Source organism: Symphalangus syndactylus, chromosome 11 (genome assembly GCF_028878055.3).
Source record: "Symphalangus syndactylus isolate Jambi chromosome 11, NHGRI_mSymSyn1-v2.1_pri, whole genome shotgun sequence".
In the NCBI taxonomy this organism is placed as follows: Eukaryota; Metazoa; Chordata; class Mammalia; order Primates; family Hylobatidae; genus Symphalangus; species Symphalangus syndactylus.
Genome location: NC_072433.2, coordinates 12,095,798 through 12,121,578, shown reverse-complemented (window position 1 = coordinate 12,121,578; position 25,781 = coordinate 12,095,798). Strand labels below are relative to the sequence as shown.

The 25,781-nt window shown below is 39.3% G+C and overlaps 1 protein-coding gene and 1 long non-coding RNA gene across 12 annotated transcripts in view; one reads left to right on the top strand and one right to left on the bottom strand.

The window, feature by feature from the left end:
* Positions 1–14,085, top strand: part of LOC129492757 (uncharacterized) — a 29,713-nt gene extending 15,628 nt beyond the window's left edge. Inside the window, exons 4-5 of one of the 2 annotated variants that reach the window (XR_008660944.2) lie at positions 2,061–2,258; positions 3,838–4,108. This is a non-coding gene — a long non-coding RNA (uncharacterized lncRNA). Of the gene's footprint in view, positions 1–2,060; positions 2,259–3,837; positions 4,109–13,355 lie in introns of those variants that run through there. The other variant, XR_008660943.2, reaches the window with a different exon arrangement.
* Positions 1–25,781, bottom strand: part of EYA1 (EYA transcriptional coactivator and phosphatase 1) — a 349,363-nt gene that overhangs the window by 17,356 nt on the left and 306,226 nt on the right. For all 10 annotated transcript variants that reach the window (XR_010114399.1, XM_063612625.1, XM_063612623.1 and 7 more), the window contains 4 exons: positions 2,314–2,372; positions 2,041–2,201; positions 962–1,076; positions 735–856 (listed from right to left, as the gene is read on the bottom strand). Coding sequence is in view for 9 of the 10 variants with exons in the window: in XM_063612625.1 (XP_063468695.1) it covers positions 735–856; positions 962–1,076; positions 2,041–2,201; positions 2,314–2,372 (457 nt within the window). In the remaining variant the exon portion in view is untranslated. The remainder of the gene's footprint in view (positions 1–734; positions 857–961; positions 1,077–2,040; positions 2,202–2,313; positions 2,373–25,781) is intronic.

The following is a 25,781-nucleotide window of genomic DNA, read 5'->3' as shown; positions in this document are numbered from 1 at the left end:
GTTTCCTCATTTATAAAATGGAAAGATTATAAAGATTGACTTTAAATGCAAAATGCTTAGTACAGTTCAGGACATCTAGCAGACAACTAAAACATGCTCATTTGCATACTCTTGTATCATATTGGATTGTCATGTAACTGTCTGCTTCCCCTGAGAACAGGAGCCATGTCTTTTTTTATCCCTATGTTGATTCTGCCTTGATTTATATTCTAACTAAATTTCATAAGTCTTTTCCTCCCACCTATGTTTCTTTCATGCAAGAAGCTTTTAAATCTCCACAACAAAAATGGAAACTCAATTGATTATACGTATTGAATGAAAAACAAAACAAATATTTCTAGTAATAAAGAAATCTGTTATTAGAGTTGTTTCATTTCTACTTTGTATAATTTTATCTTGCTGTTTGTTTTAGCTTAGAAAATCAGATATTTTTGTTAATGTTGCCTAAAAGGATAAAAATATGATAATAATCCAGAATCGATGCTGTTACTCTACCTAAAATGCCCTGGTCTTAACGTTAGCCAGTCAAGTACAATTTTATGACTTCAGCTCCTGTATTATGCTTTATGTTTCTCTTACGTCTAAATCCAGTTTTGCAAATTGGTTAAATTATTCTTATATATATATTTTTACCTATGTAGCATTCTGGAAAAAAAGTTTCATTTATTGCCTTTCATTTTTATTATCCGGAAGGAAAAGAGCTGATTGTTATAAAGAAAAGAAAAGCAGCTCACCTATTTTAGTTGCACTGTAAATATTTTCTATTGGAAATACAATTCCTAATCCATACAGCAGGACTTTCGCCAATGCTGGGATGAGCTGAGTAGTTGTTACTAAAATATTCACACAGTTTGTCCTATGAGAACAAAAAGAAAAAAAAGACTGTTGAAAAATAAATCTCCAAAATGAACAGGCACGAGCATTGCCCATTTCCTGGCAAAGACCCCGCAGAGAGCCTCACCGGGAGTGAATGAGTGAGAGTGCTTTCAGGGCCAGTGTCAACCAGGAGTCTGTCAGGGCTTCAATTTCGGCCCTCAACTGCAGCCAGGCTTCCCTCTTAGCTGGACCAAGCAGACCTGAGGATTTAAAAGCACATGATGAACTACTTCCTTACCAATATATTTCTTCGACTTTACAAATAATTAACATTTAAAGAGTACTATGAATACCAGCCTCAAGCTTTATAGTATACAAAGTATCTTTCACATAGTATGATTCATTTGACAAGTATTTATTTGGTTTGGTTATAGAAGTCATCTCTTCTTTTTGGGGAACCTACTCTCCGCATTCCTCTAACTGTAGTTTGAGCAGAGGTGACTCCACCTTCTGGCTCCCCGGGTAGGTGTACAGCATTCGCTTGGCCAGTGGAAGTCAGTCTTGGAACTTTTGCTAAATCTATTAGGAAATAATAGATTCCCTCCCCTCATGGATGTGCCAAACTACTGGTAGAGTATAAAGCTGGATCTACTGGTGGTCATTTTGCCACCTCTTGGGAGGGACTGACCCAGAAAGGCCTTTATCCAAAGGAAGGCACAGGCTTCCCCGACAGCATCATTCAGCATCTGTATATAGCCATGCAGGAAACCAACCTCACCCCTAAACTTTTTATTATTAAGTCACTGTATTCCCTTTTCATGCTAAAGCCATTATGAACCAAAGTCAAAAGATTCAAACTAATCCAAGTATTTACCCGGTAGCAGGAGATTTACAACCCATCTTGTGATTTGGGCAGAGGTGGCTAATTCTTCGAAGGATGCTATTCCTTCCTTGAAAGGACAACTGAATGTCAGAGAGGTCAAGAAACTCGCCCCAGGTCACATCACTAGGTAACAGAGACAGGACTAGACTGGAATAGCCAGGGCAGCTGGCTCCAGTCCAATATTTCTGTCACTAAATCACAGCAGAATAATGGCCAGTGAGATGAAACTGCCCTAAAAAAAGCTATTATATTCAAAGCAGTGTGACACAAAAGTGTACAGTACTTTTGGAATTGTATCTGGACTGTCTTAACCCACTGAGATGCTGGTGGTAATCACTTGCCTCCAACATTATTTTTGTAGGTGTTGTAGATCTCTTTTACCCGTCTGTAGCGGAAGGCCAACTTTCTCATCCAGTCCACACCGCCCCGTACACCAGTTGCCAAACATAAATTAGCACTGGTTGCTGCAGCAGGAAAGCCATCTGTTCCAAAGTTATATGTGCTATTTAGATGCAAGAAAAGCCCAAAGTTAACCAAACAGAAAGTCCATCTTAATTAGGTAAGTAATTAAACTATAAAAGGGAGATGGTCACTTCACATTCAAGGGTGCTCACCTTAGGTCCTGTCCGTTATCATCTGAAGAAACATCATCTATATGGACTTGGTCACATTCCTAAAATGCGATTAAGATGATACATGTCAATTTTTTAAGAGCACCTAATTTTGTTTTGTTTTGGAAAAACCGTACATATTTTTTAAAGCACCTTAATTGGAGGGTTTTTCAACTATGTCAATCAGTAGGTGGCAGTCTTGTAAAATTGAGATTTTTACCTACTTAGGGTGCTCTCCTGTAAGAAAGAAGCAATGTTGTTAAGGACTACTGTTACTCAGCTTCAGAAAACACATTTTTGTGTTTAGAAAGGAAAGTGATTGAAAACAATTAGCATATGTATTCCATAAACCTCAGGTACCTTAAGCCATCATGCTGCTCAGAGCTGATTCAGTCAGTGCCTAAGCATAACTGAAACCAGACATTTTGGTAAATGTAACATGCTAGAAAAATTAAACCTGATGCTAACTGCCAATGAAATTATGACCTCTGATTGCTGTCGAGCCACACACCAACACAGCCCGAGGCCAGTGCGCCGAGGAGCCCAGACAAAAAATCTGTTACTGGTTTCCATTTATTTGAGAGAGGTGAGTTTTATCCTCCCTCTTTCTCTCTCTCTCTGTGTGCGTGTGTGCGTGTGTGTGTGTGTGTACACACATGTGCACGATAAAAACCATGGGAGACTTCAAAACCTAAATAAAAATAATCAAACCATGTGCTTTTTTACTGTTTAGTTTTACATTTTTAGTGTTATTTTTAGCTGTTTTACTATTATTACATATTCATTGGATTTATGAGTTTATTATGGCATATTGTTATTTTAAACAGATCTTATTTTTAAATTCCAGACTGTGTAAACTACTTAGAATAGGAAGCCATGCTTATGGGCTAAAGCTCTATTGGGCCCAGTTAACGTTTCTGCACCTGTTTGCAGATATATCGGAGCACCCATATGTCTTAACCACCGTATCCCCAGACGAACTGTGGGAAGAACAGGCACTCAATAAACATTTGTTGAATGAATGAAGGCATATTAATTTGGAGGCAGACAAGGACTCTAGTCCAGAAACTTAACACCCCCACTTGGCTGCTTTCATATTTCAGTCATGCTCCTCTCTTTGCAGTCAGGCTGCAAATACCCCAGAGGCCTTTATTGTACTTATTTCCATTAAAGTTTTAGTTTAAAAATATTATCAAAAGAAATTTCCAGGCACACATCCTGTATTTTGAAAGGTTCTTTTTGACTGAAGGTCTGGTCATGTTTCAGATAGAGTTAATTTTATAAAATCTAGCCCATCTCTCTAGCACTTAGATCCAACTTCATAACAAAGATGACACTTAGAAAGCACTATAATAATAGAAGGTATATTTTTATGTTGCTGATCCTTTCTGAACAAACTCTTCTCTCTCCATGGATTTGTGAGGAAGGGAGGAGGAGATAGAAGTGGAAAGAAACTCAAACCAGCTGTTCCTTAACAGAATTAAAATCGTGACCCCCAACCTCTTCTCTAAAGCATCTATTTTCCAGGCAGCCCTCTCCCAGCACGCAGCAAGTTCCAAGGAGGAAAAGACGTTGACCTTGTGACCCTCCCCTGCTCTCCTGAGGTCCAGAACCTCAGATAAGAGAAGAGGAAAAGCAAGTCTAGGAGCCCTCACATGCTGACTGTGAATTTAACATTTTAAAAACAGGTCATTCTTGGAAAACGTGGTTGGGAACTTCTCATTTATTAATGTAATCTTATTTTAGAAGATGAATGATGATTGCTTGTGTTTTCGACAACATACTAAATCATGAGTAGAAATTTCTGATATTTAACCAGGAATGTCATTTTTATGTTGTTGGTAAACTTCTTTAGAGCGTGTGGTTAGCGTTGGGGGTGGGGGGAGAGGGGAAGGCCATAGCGCCATGATGGAGAAATTTTCTGTCTTGGGAGAATGAACAAAAAGGAGGAGGAAGTTGAGGAACTGGTAGAAGAGGAAAATAGATGTTCAAAAGAATTTAATTCAAGGAATCAAAACTGACCTGGAATTCCCTGGTTACCTCTAAGGGTGGGAAGAGCTTTTTGAAAAAGCAGAGTGTTAAGATGCTTTCCTGAAGCTAATTTAGCTGTAAATCCTCATTACTAACAGAGAAGGCAGTTATCCTCTAACAACTGTTAATGACTCCATTGTTGCTATTGTTCTTCCACATCCTCTATTTGTTTTCTCCTGCCAGCTTCATTTAAACCGTTTTGTTCCCAGGCTGTGGACTTCATTTGAAGTATTGTTCAATCTCTAGCTTAGCTCTTAGTGTCAACACCTTCAAGCTTTTACCTGCAGATAGCAAATTCACTTCACAGTGACTTGATTAAAGCAAAGTTCGGTGTAGCGACAAGGAAATCCCCATTCTTCATCAGAATTTTTGTAGAATGATTTTAATTAAAAGAGATTTAAAAATCAAGAGTAATCTCTAAGTGGCCTCATCAGCACCTCCAGGAATGAAAAAAAAAATCATTAAAATGTCTATGTAAAATGTGTCTATGTAATTGTTGCTTATTTCACTTAATAGAAAAATACTATATTGTACAAACTTCAAATACATAAAATACATACTGAAGGTTCATTATCTGTGTCTTTGTAGGAACTTACAAATAATGGCATAAAATGCCTTGGGAAGTATGTTTTTAAAAAATTGTTTTACAACAGGTGCTGGAGAGGATGTGGAGAAATAGGAACACTTTTACACTGTTGGTGGGACTGTAAACTAGTTCAACCATTGTGGAAGTCAGTGTGGCGATTCCTCAGGGATCTAGAACTAGAAATACCATTTGACCCAGCCATCCCATTACTGGGTATATACCCAAAGGACTATAAATCATGCTGCTATAAAGACACATGCACACGTATGTTTATTGCGGCACTATTCACAATAGCAAAGACTTGGAACCAACCCAAATGTCCAACAGTGATAGACTGGATTAAGAAAATGTGGCACATATACACCATGGAATACTATGCAGCCATAAAAAATGATGAGTTCGTGTCCTTTGTAGGGACATGGATGAAACTGGAAAACATCATTCTCAGTAAACTATCGCAAGGACAAAAAACCAAACACCGCATGTTCTCACTCATAGGTGGGAATTGAACAATGAGAACTCATGGTCACAGGAAGGGGAACATCACACTCCGGGGACTGTTGCGGGGTGGGGGGAGGGGGGAGGGACAGCATTAGGAGATACACCTAATGCTAAATGACGAGTTAATGGGTGCAGGAAATCAACATGGCACATGGATACATATGTAACAAACCTGCACATTGTGCACATGTACCCTAAAACCCTAAAGTATAAAAAAAAAAAAAAAAAAAATTGTTTTAAATCTTAAGGAGAAACTATAATATTACTTTCTTAATGCTTACTTATTAACAATTTTAATTCATAAAAGAATGAGGAATATTAAGATACTGCAATATTCCACAGCAGAACTGCACAGTGTGTTAACCTGTTGTAAGTCCATCAGCTCTCAAATGAGAAACTGAAGACTCCTCCCATCAGATAGCCTGAAACTCAGCCTCTTCTGTGGGGAGAAACTTTCCTTCTCCCATTTCTCAGACGCCATCTATCTAGCTTTTTGTCTTCTTAAGAGCCAAATTTTAGGTTCTTATTTTTGTCTTCTGGACTAGGTTGTTTTTAGCTTCCAAATTTGTTTTAAACCCAGACAATGAGATAACTGAGGGAGGGTGCAGGGCCTGATTTCAGAGTCCATGACTTAGGCCGAAGGGGCTCTGGGCACCATGAACCAACAGCAGCAACCTGGTTTAAAGCTCTCCTGGAAGAATCTACTGACAAAGACAAAAATGGAAGCTTAATATATTTCCAGGTGCCAAAATATATTCCTAAAACCCTAATTTGCAGTAGAGTACAGAACATACATAATTCTATGGAAAAATAAGTTTTTATTCCAAAAACAGACTAAACGTGCTGAAAATGTACTTTTGAAATACACGACCAAAATTATGTGATAGACTTTTAAGGTGATGAAATCATTACTGAATCCAAGTCTTGGGACAACATTCACATTTCTAGGGGCCACTCCAGTTCAGCATATTTTATGCGCTAATCTGTAGTGGAAGGGTCTGAGATGCCCAAGGGATCCCTGCTGTGTTTGGGGACCTGGCCTGGGACCTCAGAGAAGGCAGAGATAGTGATTTCAAGGACTCCTGAAAGATTTTGCACTCACAGTAAACTAATGGGTATCTTAGCTTAGAAAGGTGGTCATTCACGTACGTGTCAAATTATTAAGAGGCAGCTGTGTTCCAGGTAGTGTTTCAGATGCTGATGATACAGCGCTTAATACAACAGACAAAAGTCCTTACTGCCCTGAAACTAACATTCTAGTTAGTCACAAACGAGAAAATATGTAAAATGTACATATGCTGGATAGTGGTAAGTGCTAAGGAAACAAAAAAGTAGGTGAGGGAGAAATGCAATGCCAAGTGGGTGTGGGGGAAACAGTTTTCCAGGCAAAGAAAAGAGCAAGTTCAAAGGCCCTGAGGCAGGAGAACACTGGTATAAGGAGGTAGGAGGAAGGAGCCAGGAGAGGGCAGAGGAGGGGAAGAGTTCCCTGTGCCTGCAGATCCCAGCAAGGAGCAGGCTTTGCCAAGGAAGCAGTGGACAAGTTATCAGTCCTTGCCCTCAAGGCACTTACGTGGTTATGGGGGAAAGAGAGACGTTAACTAACTACACATGTGATAAGTTAATTAAAATCATGGTAAATCCTGCAGAACTTCCCTAAGATCCAAATGAACATCGTCCTGCATTCTATTTAGCCAGAGAGAGTTGCAAAGGTCTGAAGAATTAAAATTATATTTTGGTAGATCAGGAGGGACAGCCTGGTCCACCACTTGTCCTTGTGGCTTTTGTGACTGAAATAATCAAACCGATAAAATGGTGGCCTACTGGAGATGGTTCCTAACAACTGAACTGTGGTGACAGGAACAAAACAGCTTTTTGGTCCCAGATTATCCATGCTGGACCTCTACCTTCAAATGGCAGTGGGGTGGGGTGGGATGGGGCGGGGAAGGTACAAAGGAACCCTGGGGGCTTAGTGACCAGGCCTCAGAGAGGTGAGGGGAAGCCTCTCGAAGACATGTTTCTTTCACCGCCAAGTCACAGATGTGAGAACTGATACGGGAGTTGGAAAGGGACCAAGACATGGGAAAAGAGTAATTTTTTGTTAATGGCTTTCCCAAAGGGATGAAAAATTCAGCAACGTGTTTGCATAAGGGCTCAGAAACAAGTCATCAGTAGAGGAATATATAATAAACATTTCTGTTTAGCCAATTTTCACACACAGGTAGGTAGTTAGCCATGAGTGGGGGCAGGAGAGGGCTCTCCCCCACCCACTAGGAATGTCGGGTGATGGTTTGGCAATTATCACATTGTCTCTCTAAAAGTGATAAATTGGCAGCCAGTGCCAGGGAGAGGCCATTTCCTGATGGTCCACACCTGTTGCACTAAGTGTTAACTGAATGCAGGCACCAGGGAGAGGCAATTTCCCCGGGCATGCACATTAAGAGACCTAATGGCAGAGTATGACCTTCTGGGGGCACTCCACTGGAAAAGGGAAGAAAGCCTCAGACAGACATGCGTGCAGCTTCCTAAGCACACTGCACAGGCTCACTTCCCAGGGGTAAGGGCGGCAACGTGCATGCGGGCAGCCCACCCTAAGGGAAGATGCATGGGAACGGGGCGAGCATATAAAGTCCTAGGATCAAGGCTAAATCCTGCACTTGACCAAGATGCCTGCTTGGGTCTCTTCCAAGTGCAGTTTCCTTTTTTTCTTGTTCTAAAGCCTTTTTCAGAAAACTTCCACTCCTGCTCTGAAACTTGCCTCAGTCTCTCTTTCTGCCGCATGCCCCCCAGTTGAATTCTTTCTTCTGAGGAGGTAAGAATTGAGGTTGCTGCAGACCATAGGGATTCACTGCTGGTAACTTGGATACCTTCCACTGGTAACATATTTGGTGCCGTGTGACTCAGGTATTTGCCACTGGTAACATAGTCACGTAGCACAGATAGATCATGTGGAAGAACTGGGGCCAGTGCAAGGCAAGGTTGCGATTATCCTCCACTAGAAAAATTTTACAATTAATTACCAAACTTGGGCATTGCTAACGCATCCAGCCTGCTGTTCCCAGTCTGAGGTTGGTCTCTCTCTCTTCAGAAGTCCCAAGACACCAGAGATGCATCACCCCTTGATACCTGACTACCAAAGCACCACATCTTGGCACTTTGTATCCTTTGTAGAGGATATTCTTCCTTCCCCCACGGCAATAGCTTCTGCAGAAGGCATTGCTTACGCCTATTATGGAGTTCCTGCAGAGGCAAGCGCTCAGTTTCTCCCACTTACACAGACTCCTAGTTCTTAAGTTGAATTTATGGTGAAAATGCAATAGTATTTAATGTTACAACCCATTTTACAGATATGAAAAATAAAGATTCAGAAAAGCTAAATAATGTGAGATAAATGCTGCGATGCTGATGTCTTTGACCCTCAACTCGCCGTTTCTTCCCAGGCTCCTCAATTTCACACAGTGTAGACAACTGCTCCCTCTAGACACTGGTCACAACCTAGGTCCTTTGGGGCTTCTCAGTTGTTCTGAGTTTAGGGGACTCCAGCTCTGTCTGCCCCACTCTGACCTGTGCTCTGTGTCTGTGGCCATGGAGCCCTCTTCCTGCCTGGAGCATGCATGTGGGTCCTTCATCCTACAGCACAAGCCCCAACCCTTCATGTCATCAGCAGGCCTTTAAATGACTGGCACTTCAGAGGAAAATGCTCCCGGAAGGAGAGCCACTGTGGCACTCAGGTCTCTGCCAGGCGTGGAGGGTAGAGAGAACAACTGTAGGTGGTGAAAGCATAGGTTTTAGCATATCACACTGCCACAGTGTGTCCTAAGTCGGAGAGCTGAGGACCAGGAAAACGGATTAGGCCACCGTCACGGCAGGGGAAGCTGAAAAGAGGGCAGATGGCACCAGTCAGAGGTGCGGTGGTGTGCCCGCGGCTACCAGCCTGCAAACCTCTGCTTTTCCACAACAGAATCCTAAAAGCATCTTTCAGTAAATACCAAAATTGAAATGACCATGGTCTACCCTTGCCAGCCTTCCCCTTATATGACACCACCTGTGCTTCACAGAGGAGTAAAATAAATAAAATCAGCTTCAGTTACTGCTGGCCCTCAGCTCACAGTCATCTAACTACTCACGGAGCTGGATTATAAAATGCTCACACGGATGGCTGGGGAAACTGCCAACACATGAAGCCCTGATTCCCAGTTCTGGTGTAGGTGTAGGGAGTGGGCAGAAAGCCACGCGGGGCGCGATCTCACAGCCGTGCGGTGAATGCACATTCGCTCTTGGAACTCCGGTTGCACTGTTATTCTGCCTTTTTAGTCCCTTCTGTCATTTTTCTTGACGTCAAGACTCAAGCTGACCTTTTCTCATCCATCATCATCTCTGGCCTTCTAGGGCTGGGCCACAGACATGTTCTTTTGGACCAATCCCCGGGAATAACTCAGATTTTGTACAGAGGCTCATATGCAAAATATTAAGTTATGGCAGAATTTTTCTGCAAATATTTATTCTGCTTTGATACTGTAGTGGTTGTACTTTCCCCCCAAGCCTTTCACTTGTACCATAATTATGTAAAAATACACCATACAATTCAAGCTAGTTTTGGAAAATTAATAAAGAGAATTAAGACAGTTACAATGAGCCTTATTATCTGTGCCAACAGAGTGACGTAATAGCTAGGACATTGATGCTGTATACTTCTGAATATGAAACTAGAAACATAAACTCAGAGTAAACCTGAAGTCCTTGAATAAACAGAGAAGGACGTCTCTAGGAAGACTGTGAGGCAGTTTGCATGTCATAAAAGGGAATAATATGAAAAAGTTACAATGTGTCTTTGGAGAAGCTGAGTTACACAAGTCCAAATCCTGCTGATCAAGGCTATAGTATGCTCCATGTTCCAAATTTACCATGAGAAAACTAACACCATACTGCCAACTAATTGTTTCAATACTTTCAATACTTCCCTTTACAAAACAAAAATGGAAGGATAAAAGTCAGCAGAGAACGAGCTGTTTTCATTGTGTCTTTACATCAATATGTCTGTTGAGACCAGCTGGAGCTGGCCAAGGCAGAGGAAGTGATCACTGGGTTCTGTGTCCCCTCTTATCCGTCATTAAGCAATTACATCCATGGCTCTGACTTCCCTATTGAGCAATTTAGATACTTGCTTGATACCTCTGACATCTATAGGTCACTAAAAAGAAGTATTCCTCTTATTTCTAAATGTGAAAATGTTTAATTATACATGAGACATGGGTAGTTCTAGTACTTTAGTGACGAACTCACACAAATCGTCTGAAAGCTAATTTTGTCAAGCCATTAGCAGCACTTGAAAAAGAATGCATATCTGTCTGTGGACCTATCCATACTACCATCTTTCTCACAGAAAACTAAATTACACAGATGGCCTTACAGGGTGACCAGTGTTTGAGTGACAAAGGTTTTAAGGGAATGGTCTCCATGGTGGTTTTTCGAAATAACTCCCAACTCTCCAGATATTTTCATAACTAATTTGAAAAATTAAGTGAAATGGGACATCTTCTAAACTTCTCTATGATTTAGAAGTTCTGTGGAGGGAGAGGGGTAGTCAAGGAAGAAGCCAACTGATGGAACAGATTTGAAGAAACTGGCTTCTAACTAGCTGACAATTCGATTTGGTACATCAAGTCTAGGCTCTGTGGTGAAGACCTTCTGTCCATGAATTAGTAAATTTGCAGGAACCATGTTTTTACTTGCGTGTTTTTCTCTGTGAAGAGGAGACTGCCCAGCTGATGTGCTGTGTATTTATATTCACTGATGCAGAACAACGTGATTCCACTGTGCTTTCTAAGGGCGTGCCCAAGCCCTCACTGTGCTTTCAAACAGACCTCATGGAGAGCTCAAGCGCTGCTGGGCATTCTTCTGCCCAGCTTCACCAGCATGATGGACTCTCCGGAAGCCCTTGACTCCTGGAGATAGGGAGGGCATGTGGTTTGCAGCCTCTCCACACTGGCAATCACTGGCAGACCCTGTCATCTCTGTCGAGGGTACACCTGGTGACCTCCTATTTCCCTGGCCTTCCCACCATGATGCTTCCTTGCAGAAAAAAAAAAAAAAAAAAAAAAAAATGGTGCAGATACCTGTGGCTAAGGCACGGGTGATTAAAAAACAAAAGGAGTTTTGAAATTGGCCCCATTCTGTTTGGCAGTTTTGGGAAGTGCAAGTCAAGGAATTAAGACACACCTGGACAAATGTATCTTTTAATTCCCACTCTAAACTATCTACTCAGAATACTATTGGTACCAACACATATTTTAATACTTAAATATCTATATGTGTTATGATGGGAATAGGGTGACACAACTATACAAGCCGATGGGAAAAGAAAACAATTTCAAATTTCAGAAACCAAAAAGAGGAATTTCAGCATCTATTTTTGAGAGGTGGCAATACGATGCAACTTGTGGACACACATATGGCATTTACAAACAAAAACAGTGTCGTAATATACTTAACGTTATAATATCATTTAGAGATTATCTAAGTGAGAGAGATTTTACTAGAATTATGTTTATATTAGCTAGGAGACTTAAGTGCTTGTATTAGAAACACAAGATTTGAATTACAGAAGTTTCAACAAAGGTAAGGTATTAGCTATTTTGATCTGATTCTATTTATACTAATATTCATAAAATATTTAGAGAACAAAGTCTTTACTGAAAGCTCCTGAAGATGGTATGTTAAGGTAAAAAATAAATTGAAGTGCTTAAGCTATGTGCTGGTATATGCATAAAATTATGGTAAATATTTGAGATCACTAAGTGAAGGCTTCCAGGACTCCCAAACTTATCAATAACTAGAAGAATGCATGAACACATGTTTTTCAAAGTTTCGATATTTTCTTATAATATTAATCCCTTTTAAAATGTGCTAATTAAAAAAAATAAGACATCATTATATCACTTTAGCGTGTGGCTTACAGAATCCCAAAGGTATCACATGAAGATAGCTCCTTCTTAGTGAGTACAATGTTAATAAATATGATATGTCAGTTTCACTGTGCTTTCTCACCGTGAATGCCTTCTTTACCACATGATATTAAATATATTTGTCTTCATTCACACTCTCAACCTTAGGGTGAGGAAAAGAAAGTCTCACTTAATGAAAGCCAGAAAGAATTGAAAATAAACTTTTAAACAAAATGAGCTTATTTAAAACCGGTCAACACTGAGTGTCTAAAGGTAATGGATTCATCCGTTAACTAATCCATCACCTTTGGTGACTCAGCGTTGAACAGTTTTCATACAAGGATAATGAAAAGATAATTATAGCATATATTACATTTGATCTAATGATGTCAATACTTGTACTTTTCTTTGCTTTTTTAAAAGTATACGATAAATACTATCTCGTACAAGATCCACCTTTTATTAAGTTATGTTTTATGCGATAGTAAGAGGTATTTCAATGCATTCTATGTCCCTACCGCTGACATTGTACACAAAAGGTTATGCCCAAATGCACAGCTTTATTTATGGTTCGGTTAAGAGAACATAGAATTTTACAAATTTGTATCATAACCAGTGCAAACCTTCATATACCACACAGGGCAATGCATTAGTGTTTGCTGATAATGTCAAATTATATTGTACAATTTTATCATTAAAATATTACACATATTTCAAATGGTATATAACAAAGTATGAAGATAAAAGACTAAAGGCTGAATTAATGTGTAAACTAGTTATCATTCAGAACATTAAAAAAACTCAGCACACATCTAATATAAATATCATTTTTTTTGGAACAGCAACTCAGAACTACTCAATGAGCCTTTGATTTACTGCTGAACTTATTTCTCAATTTTCAACGGGCTTGCTCATCATTTCTGCAAACATAATTTGTCACTGGCAACAGTCAGTGTTCTTTGTAACTCCTGTTTCCTTTCTTTTAGATCTATTATTCCTGCTGAGAGAATCTACTAAAGAAGAATTTTTCATAGTGACACCAACTCTAGGCTTGCTGTGAATAATCACAATGTCATAAAAATCATTCTTTTTATTGCCAACTTGCTGCCAGAAGCATGGAAAAATATTCAGACGGAGAGAACTTTCATCCTTTTCTGCAACGGCTTTCTTTTAACTTTCATGGCCATTTGCAGAAAGTGAATCGCATACCAATTTATTCACAAAGCATTTAACTAGAGCCTTCATTTGCACAAAAATATTTGTTTCGCTCATATAAAACAATGAACTATATGGTCTAATATTAAATAGGTCATACATTAAGGAAGTGTGTGTGGGTGTTTTTTTTTTCTGGAGCAATTTCCCACTCCTTCTAAAATCATTTGCAACAAATATTAGTTCCTGTTTAATGCCATTACATGGCTATAGGTTCATCTTTATTTAACTGCAAACCATATGTCAATGCATTTTGTAAAGAAATATTTTCATGTAATTAACCTTTTTAAATGCCTTTTTCTTTTGCAGGGGTGAGGATGGGGTTGAAATTTTGAAAGTTTAAGAGACTAATTTATGAACTTCAGTTAATTTATACTGCTAGCTAATTTTCTAATAGTAAGAAACACTCAATTTTGCATAAAAGAACATATAGCTCAGAATAAATCAGGCCCAATCGTATCCTTAGTTAATAAGTTAATAAAGATTTTTCCAAGCTGATTTTCTCTGCCATGTAATTATTACTGACTCCGGAAAGAAAAATATGCAGAACCGGACATAGGAACTTTTAAAAAAGCAGTTCCCTGTGAGCTGCAGGAAGGGTTCCATCATCACCTCCCTCACTGTCAGTCCCTGGTGGCGAGGAGAGGACCTTGGAGGGGCACTTTCCTACTCAAAAAATTCTCTCCTTTAAGTATCCGTGGGTCTGAAATTCCACCACACAAAATCATCCTTTCTGAATCTTCTTTTGTAGACAAAGGCTTCAGGTAAGAGTGAACTATTTAAGCTCCATTGCCTTGGTGTGAACTGCACTATGGGATAAATTTCTTCCAGCATGGGGAACCCTGGCGTGCCCGCCCCCAAATCACTGGGTGTTAAAAGGGGAAATGGAGTTGGCTGCCTGAAAGGAAAAAAAAAAAAAAAAGGGAAAGTTTTGTCTATACTCATATTTTCACTCCCTATAAAAATATCCCTCTTCTCAAGAAGTATAATTTAGAGCTAAACATAATCATGCTTTGGTTGTTTATATGTTAGTCAGGAAAATATTATGTATCATTAGAATAGCGTGAGTATTATATGTGTTATATATTAAACTGTAGCAGTGTCACTAGAAAATTCATAGCCACATGTTCTCGATTCTTTCATTCATTTTCTCATGCATTCAACTAATAAGGACTGAACACCTATTTCTATTCCAGGCACCACACACACAAAAATAAATGAGATGCAGATCTTGCCTTTATGGTTTTAAACATGGGGACTGGCTAGAGAGAAAGGGTACAGTGACTGTCACTATGGTTTTCTGTCAGGGAAGGTACTAGATTCTTGTAAAGCCCTTCCTCTTCCAACCCACCCTGGCAGCACGTTCAGATACATTTTTCTGAAAGTAGGTTTTGCTCTTCTAGGCAATGCGGTCTCCAACAAAGAGCAAAAGCATCTAGGGGGAGGGGAGACAAGGAATACATTTTACTTCTGTTTCAGTCCATCTCTCTCAATAGATGTATTAGAAAAATTACGTTGGAAACACTTAATATATTTCTATGCAATGGAGCATTCAAGGGCCTCTATAATGAGCCCTAACCTTACCAATGTGCCCATCCCTCACATTCTATCATGAACAGCCTGCCTCCCTGCACCAGGCAATAGCTGTGTCTACTGCTTGCTGGAATGCCTTCTCTCTCCCTCAAGGCAACGCTCCTCCATTAAGTTTTTATTGGTTTCTTTCCCTTCTCCATCCCTGACATACTCTCTGCAACCCACAGTCTCAATAATAACTGCCATTATTGAACAGCCCACCAGCTGTCAGTCTTTGTGTCGTGTGTATTTCACGTTCTTTCCAATTCTCCTGAAAACTCTGCATTTGATGCATAAGCAAACAAAGACTTACACAGACAACTTCTGTGTACACTACCAGATAAGAAACTCTTTGAAGAAGAGACCATCTTTCACGTGTCTTTTTCTTCTTACTTATTTTCTAACGCTGGACCAAGCACATAGATATCATGGACTGAAACCTTCTAGGTTATCTGATTGACAGGATTTGATTATGAAAGAATTGATGACCCAATCAGTTAATAGATGTTAGTGCATTTTGTCATTGAAGTGTCATTGAAGTTAGTTTTGTGGAAATAAATTATTTTGATTATAAGATGACACATACTCATGTAGAAAATTTGTGCAGTACTAAAAAACATATAAAAGGATTCATCTCCAATTCCATCCCTCAGAAGTAACCACTGTCAACATTCTTCTAGTCCAAGCTGTCTCCTACCAATTGAAAAGGATGATACCTTGGACAGAAGAGTTCCCTTTAACTTTCTGACAAAACACCAATTCCAGAAGTTAATTCTTAGTTGATTATTTCCAAAGAGGCAAAAGATTATAAAATAATGTTGATCAAAAGCAACATGCTCTCCCAGTACCCCGACCCTCCACCTGCCTTACAAAGGAGTAGCACACAATTAGCAGTGAGAAGGATCCAGTATTTAGAAAGCCTTTCTTTAGAAATGCTGCTAGAATACTGAACTGAGCCCAGATAGAGGCCCTATTGTAGCTACACTGAAATGGGAGAAGTCTCCAGGGACTGCAACTTAAACACATTTTGGGGAAGTTGAAGTTACAGGCATACAAGCCTTCTCTTGCACTATTCAACCTTAAAAAATAAAAAAAAAAGTCTAAGGGCACCTTGAATTCCTTTCTCTACTAAGCAAACTTCCTATGAAGGTAACTGAGGAAAATCTGGCTTTACAAAGCAGTGACTCTCTCCCAGATTGAAGATTAGCAAGCACCTGTCAAAATCCAAGATCTAAACCAAAAGCCTGTCATAGGTGACACTGACAGGTCAATTTCACATGACTTGAAAATAAACTGAAGCAATCCAGCAGACTGTGTGAGTGCTGAAGTGGTATCTCCATTCAACAAGAAAGGAAGAAACTCCATTATTTGCTGAGGCACCACCATGTGGCAGGCACCAGCCAGGGGCTCCAGATTCTGTTGTGTCCCTTAACTCCACACCTACCTGTCACCCTTTCTGAAGCCTGTCAGGGTTGACTGTGTGGAGGCCACACATTAGCAGGAAGCCAGGACTGAACCCAGGTCTCTCCACCTCTGAAGTGTTTACTGTCCCTTCAGACCACACTGTTCCTGGTAGCTTCACCCAACAGAATAGAGACTGTGGCAAAACTAGGAAGCCGGTTTTATGGACAGGTTAATTAACAGCCTGTTGGAATAACTGCTGCTCCAAATAGCCACAGTTGCCTCACATAAATCATTTAGTTTTCTGAATCTGGAATTTTCAATACATATTTGGCTTCTGTGTTTCTAAACTAAGACATAACTCTTCTTTTTCATTCAATATATTCTTCCTGGGAAACCTTAACTGATGTCAGAAATGATGGCTTCCAGCTTCTGTTTTCTGAGCTGCAGATCTGTGCACACACCTGCTCACTGGACTCCACTTGTGTGTCCAATACACACTTCAGGTTCAATATCTCAAATCTGAATTCAGCATCTTCCTTCCAGAGCCAGACCATTCTCCTGGGTTTTCTATCTCTACCTTATTGTTCAAGCCAGAAACTAAGAGTCTGGCTCACTGAATAGTTACACTGAATAGATCTGCAAATCCTATCCAGACTACTTTCTCAGTAGCTTTCACATCAGCCCCTGTTCTCTGTCTCCACGAACCAATGCTGCTGATTTCTCATCTACATTATTGACACCTTTCACTTTACAATACAACTCATCTCCTTGGTAGTGCCATAAATTCTTTACTGGTTACCCTTGGCATCCACTGTAAAATCCAACTCCCTCAGCAGAGTACGCGAAACCTTCCATGACATGGCTTCTGTCTTTCTTTCCATTTTCTCATCTCACGAGCACTCTCTGTGTGTTCTGTGCTTTACACCTACACAGGCTCTGTTCCTAAATGTCACGCTTTCCCAAGCTCAATGTTTCTTCTTGGGGAAGTCACTGCTCCAACACGCTGCCTTGCCACCTCTCCCCAATCTGGGACAGCCATCCCATCTCTCAGACTCTAGCTAATGACCACAGACATCTCCATCATTGCTGTGATGGAATTATTCTTTCACTTTTCTGTCTCTACCCAGTATCTGGGCTCCTTGACGGCAAAGAATGTGTTTAATATTTTATCCTCAGTGCCTAGCTAGTGTCCAGAATACAGTGAGCATGAGGACATTCAGCAAAAAGTAGCTCTTCTTAGTCTGTAATGTAAGGGCTGCTCCAATATTATTTTATCATTGTTCATTACAACAACATGTCTGTCTGTCCACTCTCTGTCTATCTATTGACCTACCTCTCAACATTTCCAAAATAGATTTTAAGTTGCCTGGGCAACTATGGCTTGCAGGTTTGTAAGATACAGTGAGAAAGCAAGCTTTCAAAGAATACAGTCAAGAAAGCCCCATCCAGTTATTAGGCACTGCTCCATAGCATCCTTGTGTGACAGCAGCAAGGTGTTATTGACTTCCTTTCCTTTGCTAAAAAGAAATAGCCAGGTTCTCTGATGTAGCCAGAAAGGTTTTCTGCAATGATATTTGCAAAAGAAAACCTGAGTTTCAACCTCAGCTTTACCATCACCTAACCAAGTGGCTTTGGGCAACAACCACCTCCCTTCAATTTCCCGCACGTGTAAACTGCAGATAAGAAGATTGAATTCACAGTGTTGATGGAGTCAGTGCTTTTGTACTGACATGAGAAAAGTTTCCCTAAGGCCTGCTGCCCCCTGCCTCCTACTTCACTAAGGAGGCCCAGCAGCCTGAGCTGTCAGTCCTAGCGGCCTGAGAAGGGGAGGCTCTGCTCCACAGCGACTTCACACCCAGCCAGGCTCTGCTGCATGCCGTGACACCACCAGCAAGTTCCATGAGCAATCCTTCGAAACATGAGGTAGGAAGACAATGAGTAAAAGGACATTTATCACACAACCAAGGAAACGTGTCTTTTTACATGAAGCCAGCCAGCATCCTCATTTTCTACGAGGGACAGCACACTGTGATGGGAACCAGATACAGTAGCTACTTAGCTGCCAACAGCACACCTCCCCGCATGCAACTGGGGGTGGGAGGAGCCCATGAATAAGGGTGGAGCCAAAGAAGTATTCTGTGATCTACCTGGAGCAGGGGCATTTGCCACTGACAGATTTTTTTTTTTTTTTTTTTTTTTTTTTTTTGTGGTGTGTCTGCTGTGGTTTCTGTTGGAATTCTACAAGAGAATTTAGCAGCAAACCACTTATTGTCTCATGCCCTTCATTCCCTCGTCCCTCCTTAAGTCACTTTCCCTTCATCCCCTACAGCCTTACAGGGCTTGACCCAGCATTCTGCAAATAGAAGACACTCAATGAACAATAACAGCAGCACAGACTTCCTTAGTGCTTCCTGCGGGCCAGTGCTAGTTCTACGCACTTAACAGATATTAACTCATGCAATTCTCACACTGACCCGATGAGGTATATCGTCATCCAGTTTTACAGATGGGAAATTGAGGCATAAAGGTGGCCCTCATGAATGAATGAATTCACCAGTTCCACCTCTGGTGTCTCTAGAACTGCAAGCTAACAAATCACATAAACAACACAGGGCTTTGAGTCAGGCTGGAATAAGAGAGCCATGATTACATTCAGCATTTTCCTAATTATAAGAAACATTACATATAGAAAGTAAAAACGGAAAATTTCTCTCATCCTACTATCTAGAGATAAATCAGTTTTTATTGTCGAAATTATTTTTGTATCATTTTAAATATAGAAAGCCTTTGTTTTCTGCCGGGTGCAGTGGCTCATGCCTGTAATCCCAGCACTTTGGGAGGCCGAGGTGGGCAGATCACGAGGTCAGGAGATCGAGACCATCCTGGCTAACACGGTGAAACCCCGTCTCTACTAAAAATACAAAGAATTAGTTGGGTGTGGTGGCGGGTGCCTGTATTCCCAGCTGCTTGGGAGGCTGAGGCAGGAGAATGGCATGAACCCAGGAGGCGGAGCTTGCAGTGAGCTGAGATTGTGCCACTGCACTGCAGCCTGGGTGACAGAGTGAGTCTCCATCTCAAAAAAAAAAAAAAAAAGAAAGAAAACCTTTGTTTTCTTTTGATATACATACCTTTGTTTTTTTAATCCCCAAACTGGAATCACACTGCATATCATTTTATAACATACCTCTTCTATGTATATTGTATCTTGACATTAAGGATTTTGAAAATCTGACTTAACGTAATATGAAAGTAATATCTTGGGTGTTTTAATTGTTAAGACTGAGATTAATCTTCATTTACTTTTAAAAGTTAACTTTTTTAAATAATAAAGGTAATGCTCATCATTGACTACTATTAGAAAAATTTGAAAATAAGTAATTAAAGAAAATATATGACAGCCTTCTATGTACCAAATCTTGTGTCAGGAGCTCAGGATTTAAGTGGACAAATCATGATTCCTGGCCTCAAGGGATTTCCCAGTGGGGGGTAGACAGAGGTATGCAGAAAATCTTAATAAAGTGCAGTGAATATTTTTATAGCGAGAACCAGCTCCTTTGATCGTGACCAAATCCCCACTTTCGGACTGCACTGTACCTGCAGACTCTACCTGCCTTCTTATCTAAGACCCACCATGTAACCTGTGCTCCAGATTTCATTCTGTCTTGCTATCCAAGGATTTCTTTCCTGTAGTCATTCTCCTTGCCATACCACATGTATTTTCCTTCCTATGGAATCATTCCTGCTGACATCCAGACATGCCTAAATATCTTTTATTTAAAAATGAAACCACCTTCCCTTGATCCCATGATGCCTTCCACACACCACAGCCCATCTCTCTGTCTGTCTCTGTGGGAATTCTTGATCCTTTCTGTCTTCACTGTCAGCCCTCATCCTCTTCTCAACCCATTCCCATCTGGCTGATGTCTTCCACTTCATTGAAATGGTGCTTACCAGGGTCATTAACAGCCAACGTTCTTGCCCAGTCTCACAGTCGGTCACTTCTCTGTCCTCATCTTACTTGACTTTGGCCACATTTGACACAGGAGTATGCCGTTCCCTCCTTCTTGAAACACTATTCTCCCGGTTTCTGTGATAGCTCATACTTTTCCACCTACCTTGTGGAATTCTCTCTACCATACAATTCTCTCTTCAAAGCTCTTCTTCTTGGCCCTATTTCTTATTGTTGGTACCAAAATGCTCAATCTTAGGCCCTCTTCTCAATTTTTCATTCCTTCCCCTGTGCCATCTAGTGTTATGGCGTCGGGACTCCCAAAACTATACCTTCAAATTTGCCTCTCTCCTCTGAGATTCAAACCTATATGTCTACCTGCTTATATGTCATCTCTTGACTTGGATGTTGAATATGTATTTCATACTTAATACACTCAATACAGAATGCTTGAATCCAACTCCTCCCCAGCCACCCCCTAAACACACTCTTCTTCAGAAGTGTGATCACTTTTCCAGTACTCAAGGCAAAACCTAGTGTTCATCCTTGATTCTGCTTTCCCTCCCCACCTACGTCTGATCCATTAGCAAATTCTGCCCACATTTCCATAAAAGGATACTGTAAGCCCTGTGACTTCTCACCACATCCAGACTGCTACATCCTCAGCCCCAAGCTAATGTCCTCCTAGGCTGGCTGAGACAGTCTCTTAATTGGTCTCATTCGTTTCACTCTTGCCCCGATTCCATTTGATAACCAGACTGATGTTTTAAAAGTGTAAACACTATTCTGTCATGCCCATGCTCAGAACTCTCCAATGGCTTCTCAATGCAGTTAGAAAAAAAATATTCTTTACCATGGTCTACAAGACCCTTCATCATCTGGACCCTGCCACTCTTCCCTAGTTGCTCTGTCTCAGCCACACTGGGCATCTTTCACTTCCTGAAGGAGTGAAACTCATTCCTACTATTGTCCTCCCAAAATGACTTCCTACCATATCCTTGCAGTTGCTTCCCTCCCAGCTTCTCCCTTCTTGACAAATGGTACCCTCCTCAGAGACATCTCTTCCTGATCATCTCAGCTAACAATGCCCCACTCCAATTCATCCCTTAGCCAATACTGCTTGATTTGCTTCATAGCACTTATCTCTGCCTGAAAGTATTTTATTTACATACTGTTTATTTCCTACTTGTCTTCCACAGCACTAACTCCATAAGGAGAATGTCCTTAATAAAGTCATTGCTGTATCCCCAGTAGTTAGAACTGTGGCTAAGTACTTAATAGTTATTCAATAAATAGGTATTGAATATTGAATGATGGAAAGAAATGACAAAGTCTAAAAAGACTACTGGATGCGATAGCATATCGGTTCTGAAACATCACAGAAATATAGCATTTATAGCCCCAACACCCAGAAATAACCACTGGCAACTTGTAAATGTTACCTTTAATATGTCATAGACATTAAATCAGCATTATATGCTATCATTCATATTGTAGACTGATCACTTTTAAACCTGAAATTATATCGTGGTGGCTTTTAAAAAATGTATTCCCTTCCAGTTTTTCTTTAATATGCCGTAAGTGTTGAATACAAATTTTACTCTTTTTATTTTATTTTTTTTTGAAATCGTCTCACTCTGTCACTCAGGCTGGAGTGCAGTGGCACAATCTTGGCTCACTGCAACCTCCACCTCCGGGTTTGATTCTCTTGCCTCAGCATCCTGAGTAGCTGGGATTACAGGTACACGCCATCATGCCCAGCTAATTTTTGTATTTTTAGTAGAGATGGGGTTTCACCCTGTTGGCCAGACTGGTTTCAAACTCCTGATCTCAAGTGATCTGCCTGCCCCAGCCTAAGTGCTGAGATTAAGGCATGAGCCACAGCACCTGGCTGAATTTTACACTTTTTAAATATGTCATACATGTTAAAGAGGTATGACATGTGAATAGGCTAGATTGTATCTTAGAGCTAATTTTTAAAACTTGAAATCGACCATGAATACCTTCCCTATATACAATAAATTGTCTTAAAACAATTTTTATGAGGATGTATTTTAATTTATTTCATTTTTAATCTTTACTGGATATTTAAAATATTTCTCTATTGTAGTGGTAAAAAAAAACCATGGAGGGTAGGTAAATTGTGGGGTTGAGTGGATTTCTGGAAAGTGTCAGACCTGAGCTAGAATCTGCCACTCTACAGTTGTGTGACCTTAGACAAGTTTTCTTTTACCTATCCTAAGCTTCACCTGGCTCCTCCATAAAATTAAGATACTAACAGTGTTACTATAGTAGAGATGTCATGCTATTAAATGGAATAATGTACGTAAAAGATATAGGACAAGTGTTTGACAAATGCTTATTGTTATTATCTTATCTATAATTCTATTTTCTTAGAAATGATGCTAAAAGTGGAATTTTGAGTAAAAGGATCAGCACATCAAAGTTCTGATTACATATTATGAAACTGCTTTTCTGAAAACTTGTATCCATTTATATCCTTACCAGCAAGGTACACAAGTTTTCATCTTACTGCATTGTAGATCATACTATTTATTTTAAACCTTTGCCTATTTCATGTGCAAGAGGCTGTTAGACTTGACATTTCTTTTCTTTTTTTTTGAGATGGAGTCTCACTCTGTCACCAGGCTGGAATGCAGTGGCATGATCTCCGCTTACTGCAACCTCCGCCTCCCGGGTTCAAGGGATTCTCCTGCCTCAGCCTCCAGAGTAACTGGGATTATAGGTGCACGCTACCACGCCCAACTAATTTTTGTATTTTTAGTAGAGATGGGGTCTCACCATGATGGCCAGGCTGTTCTCAAACTCCTGACCTCATGATGCGCCCTGATTGATTACTAGAAGTGAAATCCAGCATTTTTCATCTGTAGCTTGATAATTTGAATGCTTTTCTCTTGTGAATTATCTGTTCGTGGTCTTTGCTCATTTCTTCTGTTGAGCTTTCTTTACGTATTTCTTAATGAATTGCAGTAATCTTAGTTCTTCGGTTATATTTGGCTCAGTTTTGTCTTTCATATTATCTGTGGCTTTTAAAAATAGTATTTGTCTCTGACTACAGAGGAAATAAGTATATGCTTTACAGAATTTGGGACATACAGAAAAGAATAAATAAAAAAACCCCACAAATTCCATAAACAATCAATGTTAAACTTCTAGAATTTATATTTCCATAAGACAGTCAACATATATTTCCATTATTTATGCAATATATATTTACTGGGTCCTCCTATGGGCCAGGAACTGTGCTAGAGAAACTAGCAGTGAATATATTATACATAGGGTATACATTTTATAATAGAATTGTGAGCCAACAATATGTGTGTATATTCCTCAAATATTAGTTTTTAAAAATTAACTTTTTATTAAACAAATATTACAGCTCGATGAATTTCTATAAACTAAATGCATGGGTATAACTAACACCCAGATGAAGAAACAAAATATGATGATGGATTTCATAAGTTAGAAATGTTTATTGTTATAAATTCTTGCCTTTATCTCTGATTAGTAAAAAGTCCTAGATGTATAATTGGTACAAATGGTATTAACCTTTTATAGGATTTCAATACTTATTTCCAAATGGCCATCCGAAGATTTCGATTTATTTAATCTTTTCATTTACCTATATATTCTCCTTGTGTTTCATTCTTTCATCTTTTAACTGTTTACCTATTTTAGCATATAAGCTGAATAATCTATTACTTCATTATTAATTTGCTTGGTTTTATTTAAAACATACACAATTTTTCTTTAAGTTGGGTCTATGCCTGAGCTATGTATTTCTTCTCTCATACTTAGTCCAATGTCAACATTAGGCCGCATAATTCTTCACGCTATTGTAGAATTATAAAACATTTTAATAATTGGTTGAGTCATATTCATTTCCCACGTTTTGTCAAAAATTGCTAGGTATTTTTGCCTATTTATCCTTTCAAATAGAACTTAGAACAATTTTTTCATATTACAAAAATGAGAAAGACATCTCATTTATTGAAATCTTCCTTTATATCTCTCAGTAAGCTGTCACAGCTTTATTCATATATTCTTCACAAATACTTCTTACAAGGTTTCTTCCTAAATTTCCTTTTATGATTTGTTTTTGTTTTAGTAACTACCGCTATTTTAAATTATAATTAAAATTTCAAATCAATTTGATTTTTGAATTCTATATTTCTTCATTTTTCTGAAGCCTGTTGTAAATTCTAAGAATATTCTAGTTGATTTTCTTCAGTCTTCTACATATCAAATTATCTACAAAAATAATTTGAATCTCTTTCATTTCATTAAGTAAAGCTTGTGTCTTATTGTACTGTCCAAAATTCCCAGAATACTGCTGAATAATAGTGCTGATAGAGGGCATTCTTATCTTGTTTTTACTTGTAATGACAGTTTGCTTCCATTATTTTACTGCTAAGTACAATGTTTGCTATCAGTAGAATATAAAGTATTCAGAGTATAAATTTATTTACACTATATTATCTTTTACTGTGTTAAATAGCTACATTTTAAGACTGTTCTGATGAACATCAGAGTTAAGGAAGTCTTTAAATATACTTTTATATTTCTATTTTTAACTTCAGATAAAATAAAGATGACAATCTTATAAGAAATGATGAAGAAACAAGAAGAGCAATAAAAATTATTCATTAGTAATAATAAAATATGGGCATTGTTTGTTTTTGGCCATTAGTTACAATGCAGCTAAACTCAATACACATTTATTATGGCTAATAATCATTTCTTGCTTAAAAAACTTATTTTGTCCTCCCCACCCTCAACTGAGGGTTTTGATGTTACTCTTGTCAACTAAGGAAATGGACAAGGCCGAACAACTTACCTGAAAACACAGGAAGGCAGAGCCAACTCTATTATCTTCTATGAAGAAGGAAACAAAGATCGGTATTCTAGTCTAAGACAGCACATGACAATTCAGTCTAAAGGATGGTCATCTAGTCTAAGATAGCACATGACAATTCAGTCTAAAGGATGGTCATCTAGTCTAAGACAGCACATACCAATTCAGTCTAAAGGATGGTCATCTAGTCTAAGACAGCACATGACAATTCAGTCTAAAGGATATCCATTTAATGGTCGACATATATAAGGCAACATTCTGAGTGCTATAAGGAGTGTTTACCAGGATTTAAAAAATGTAGTCCTTTATGTTTGCTGAATTTGTCAGGAGAAAATCACCAAGTATACGAGTCTGTGTACAGGGTTGAAAATGACAAGTGGCATTCCATATGTGTGTACA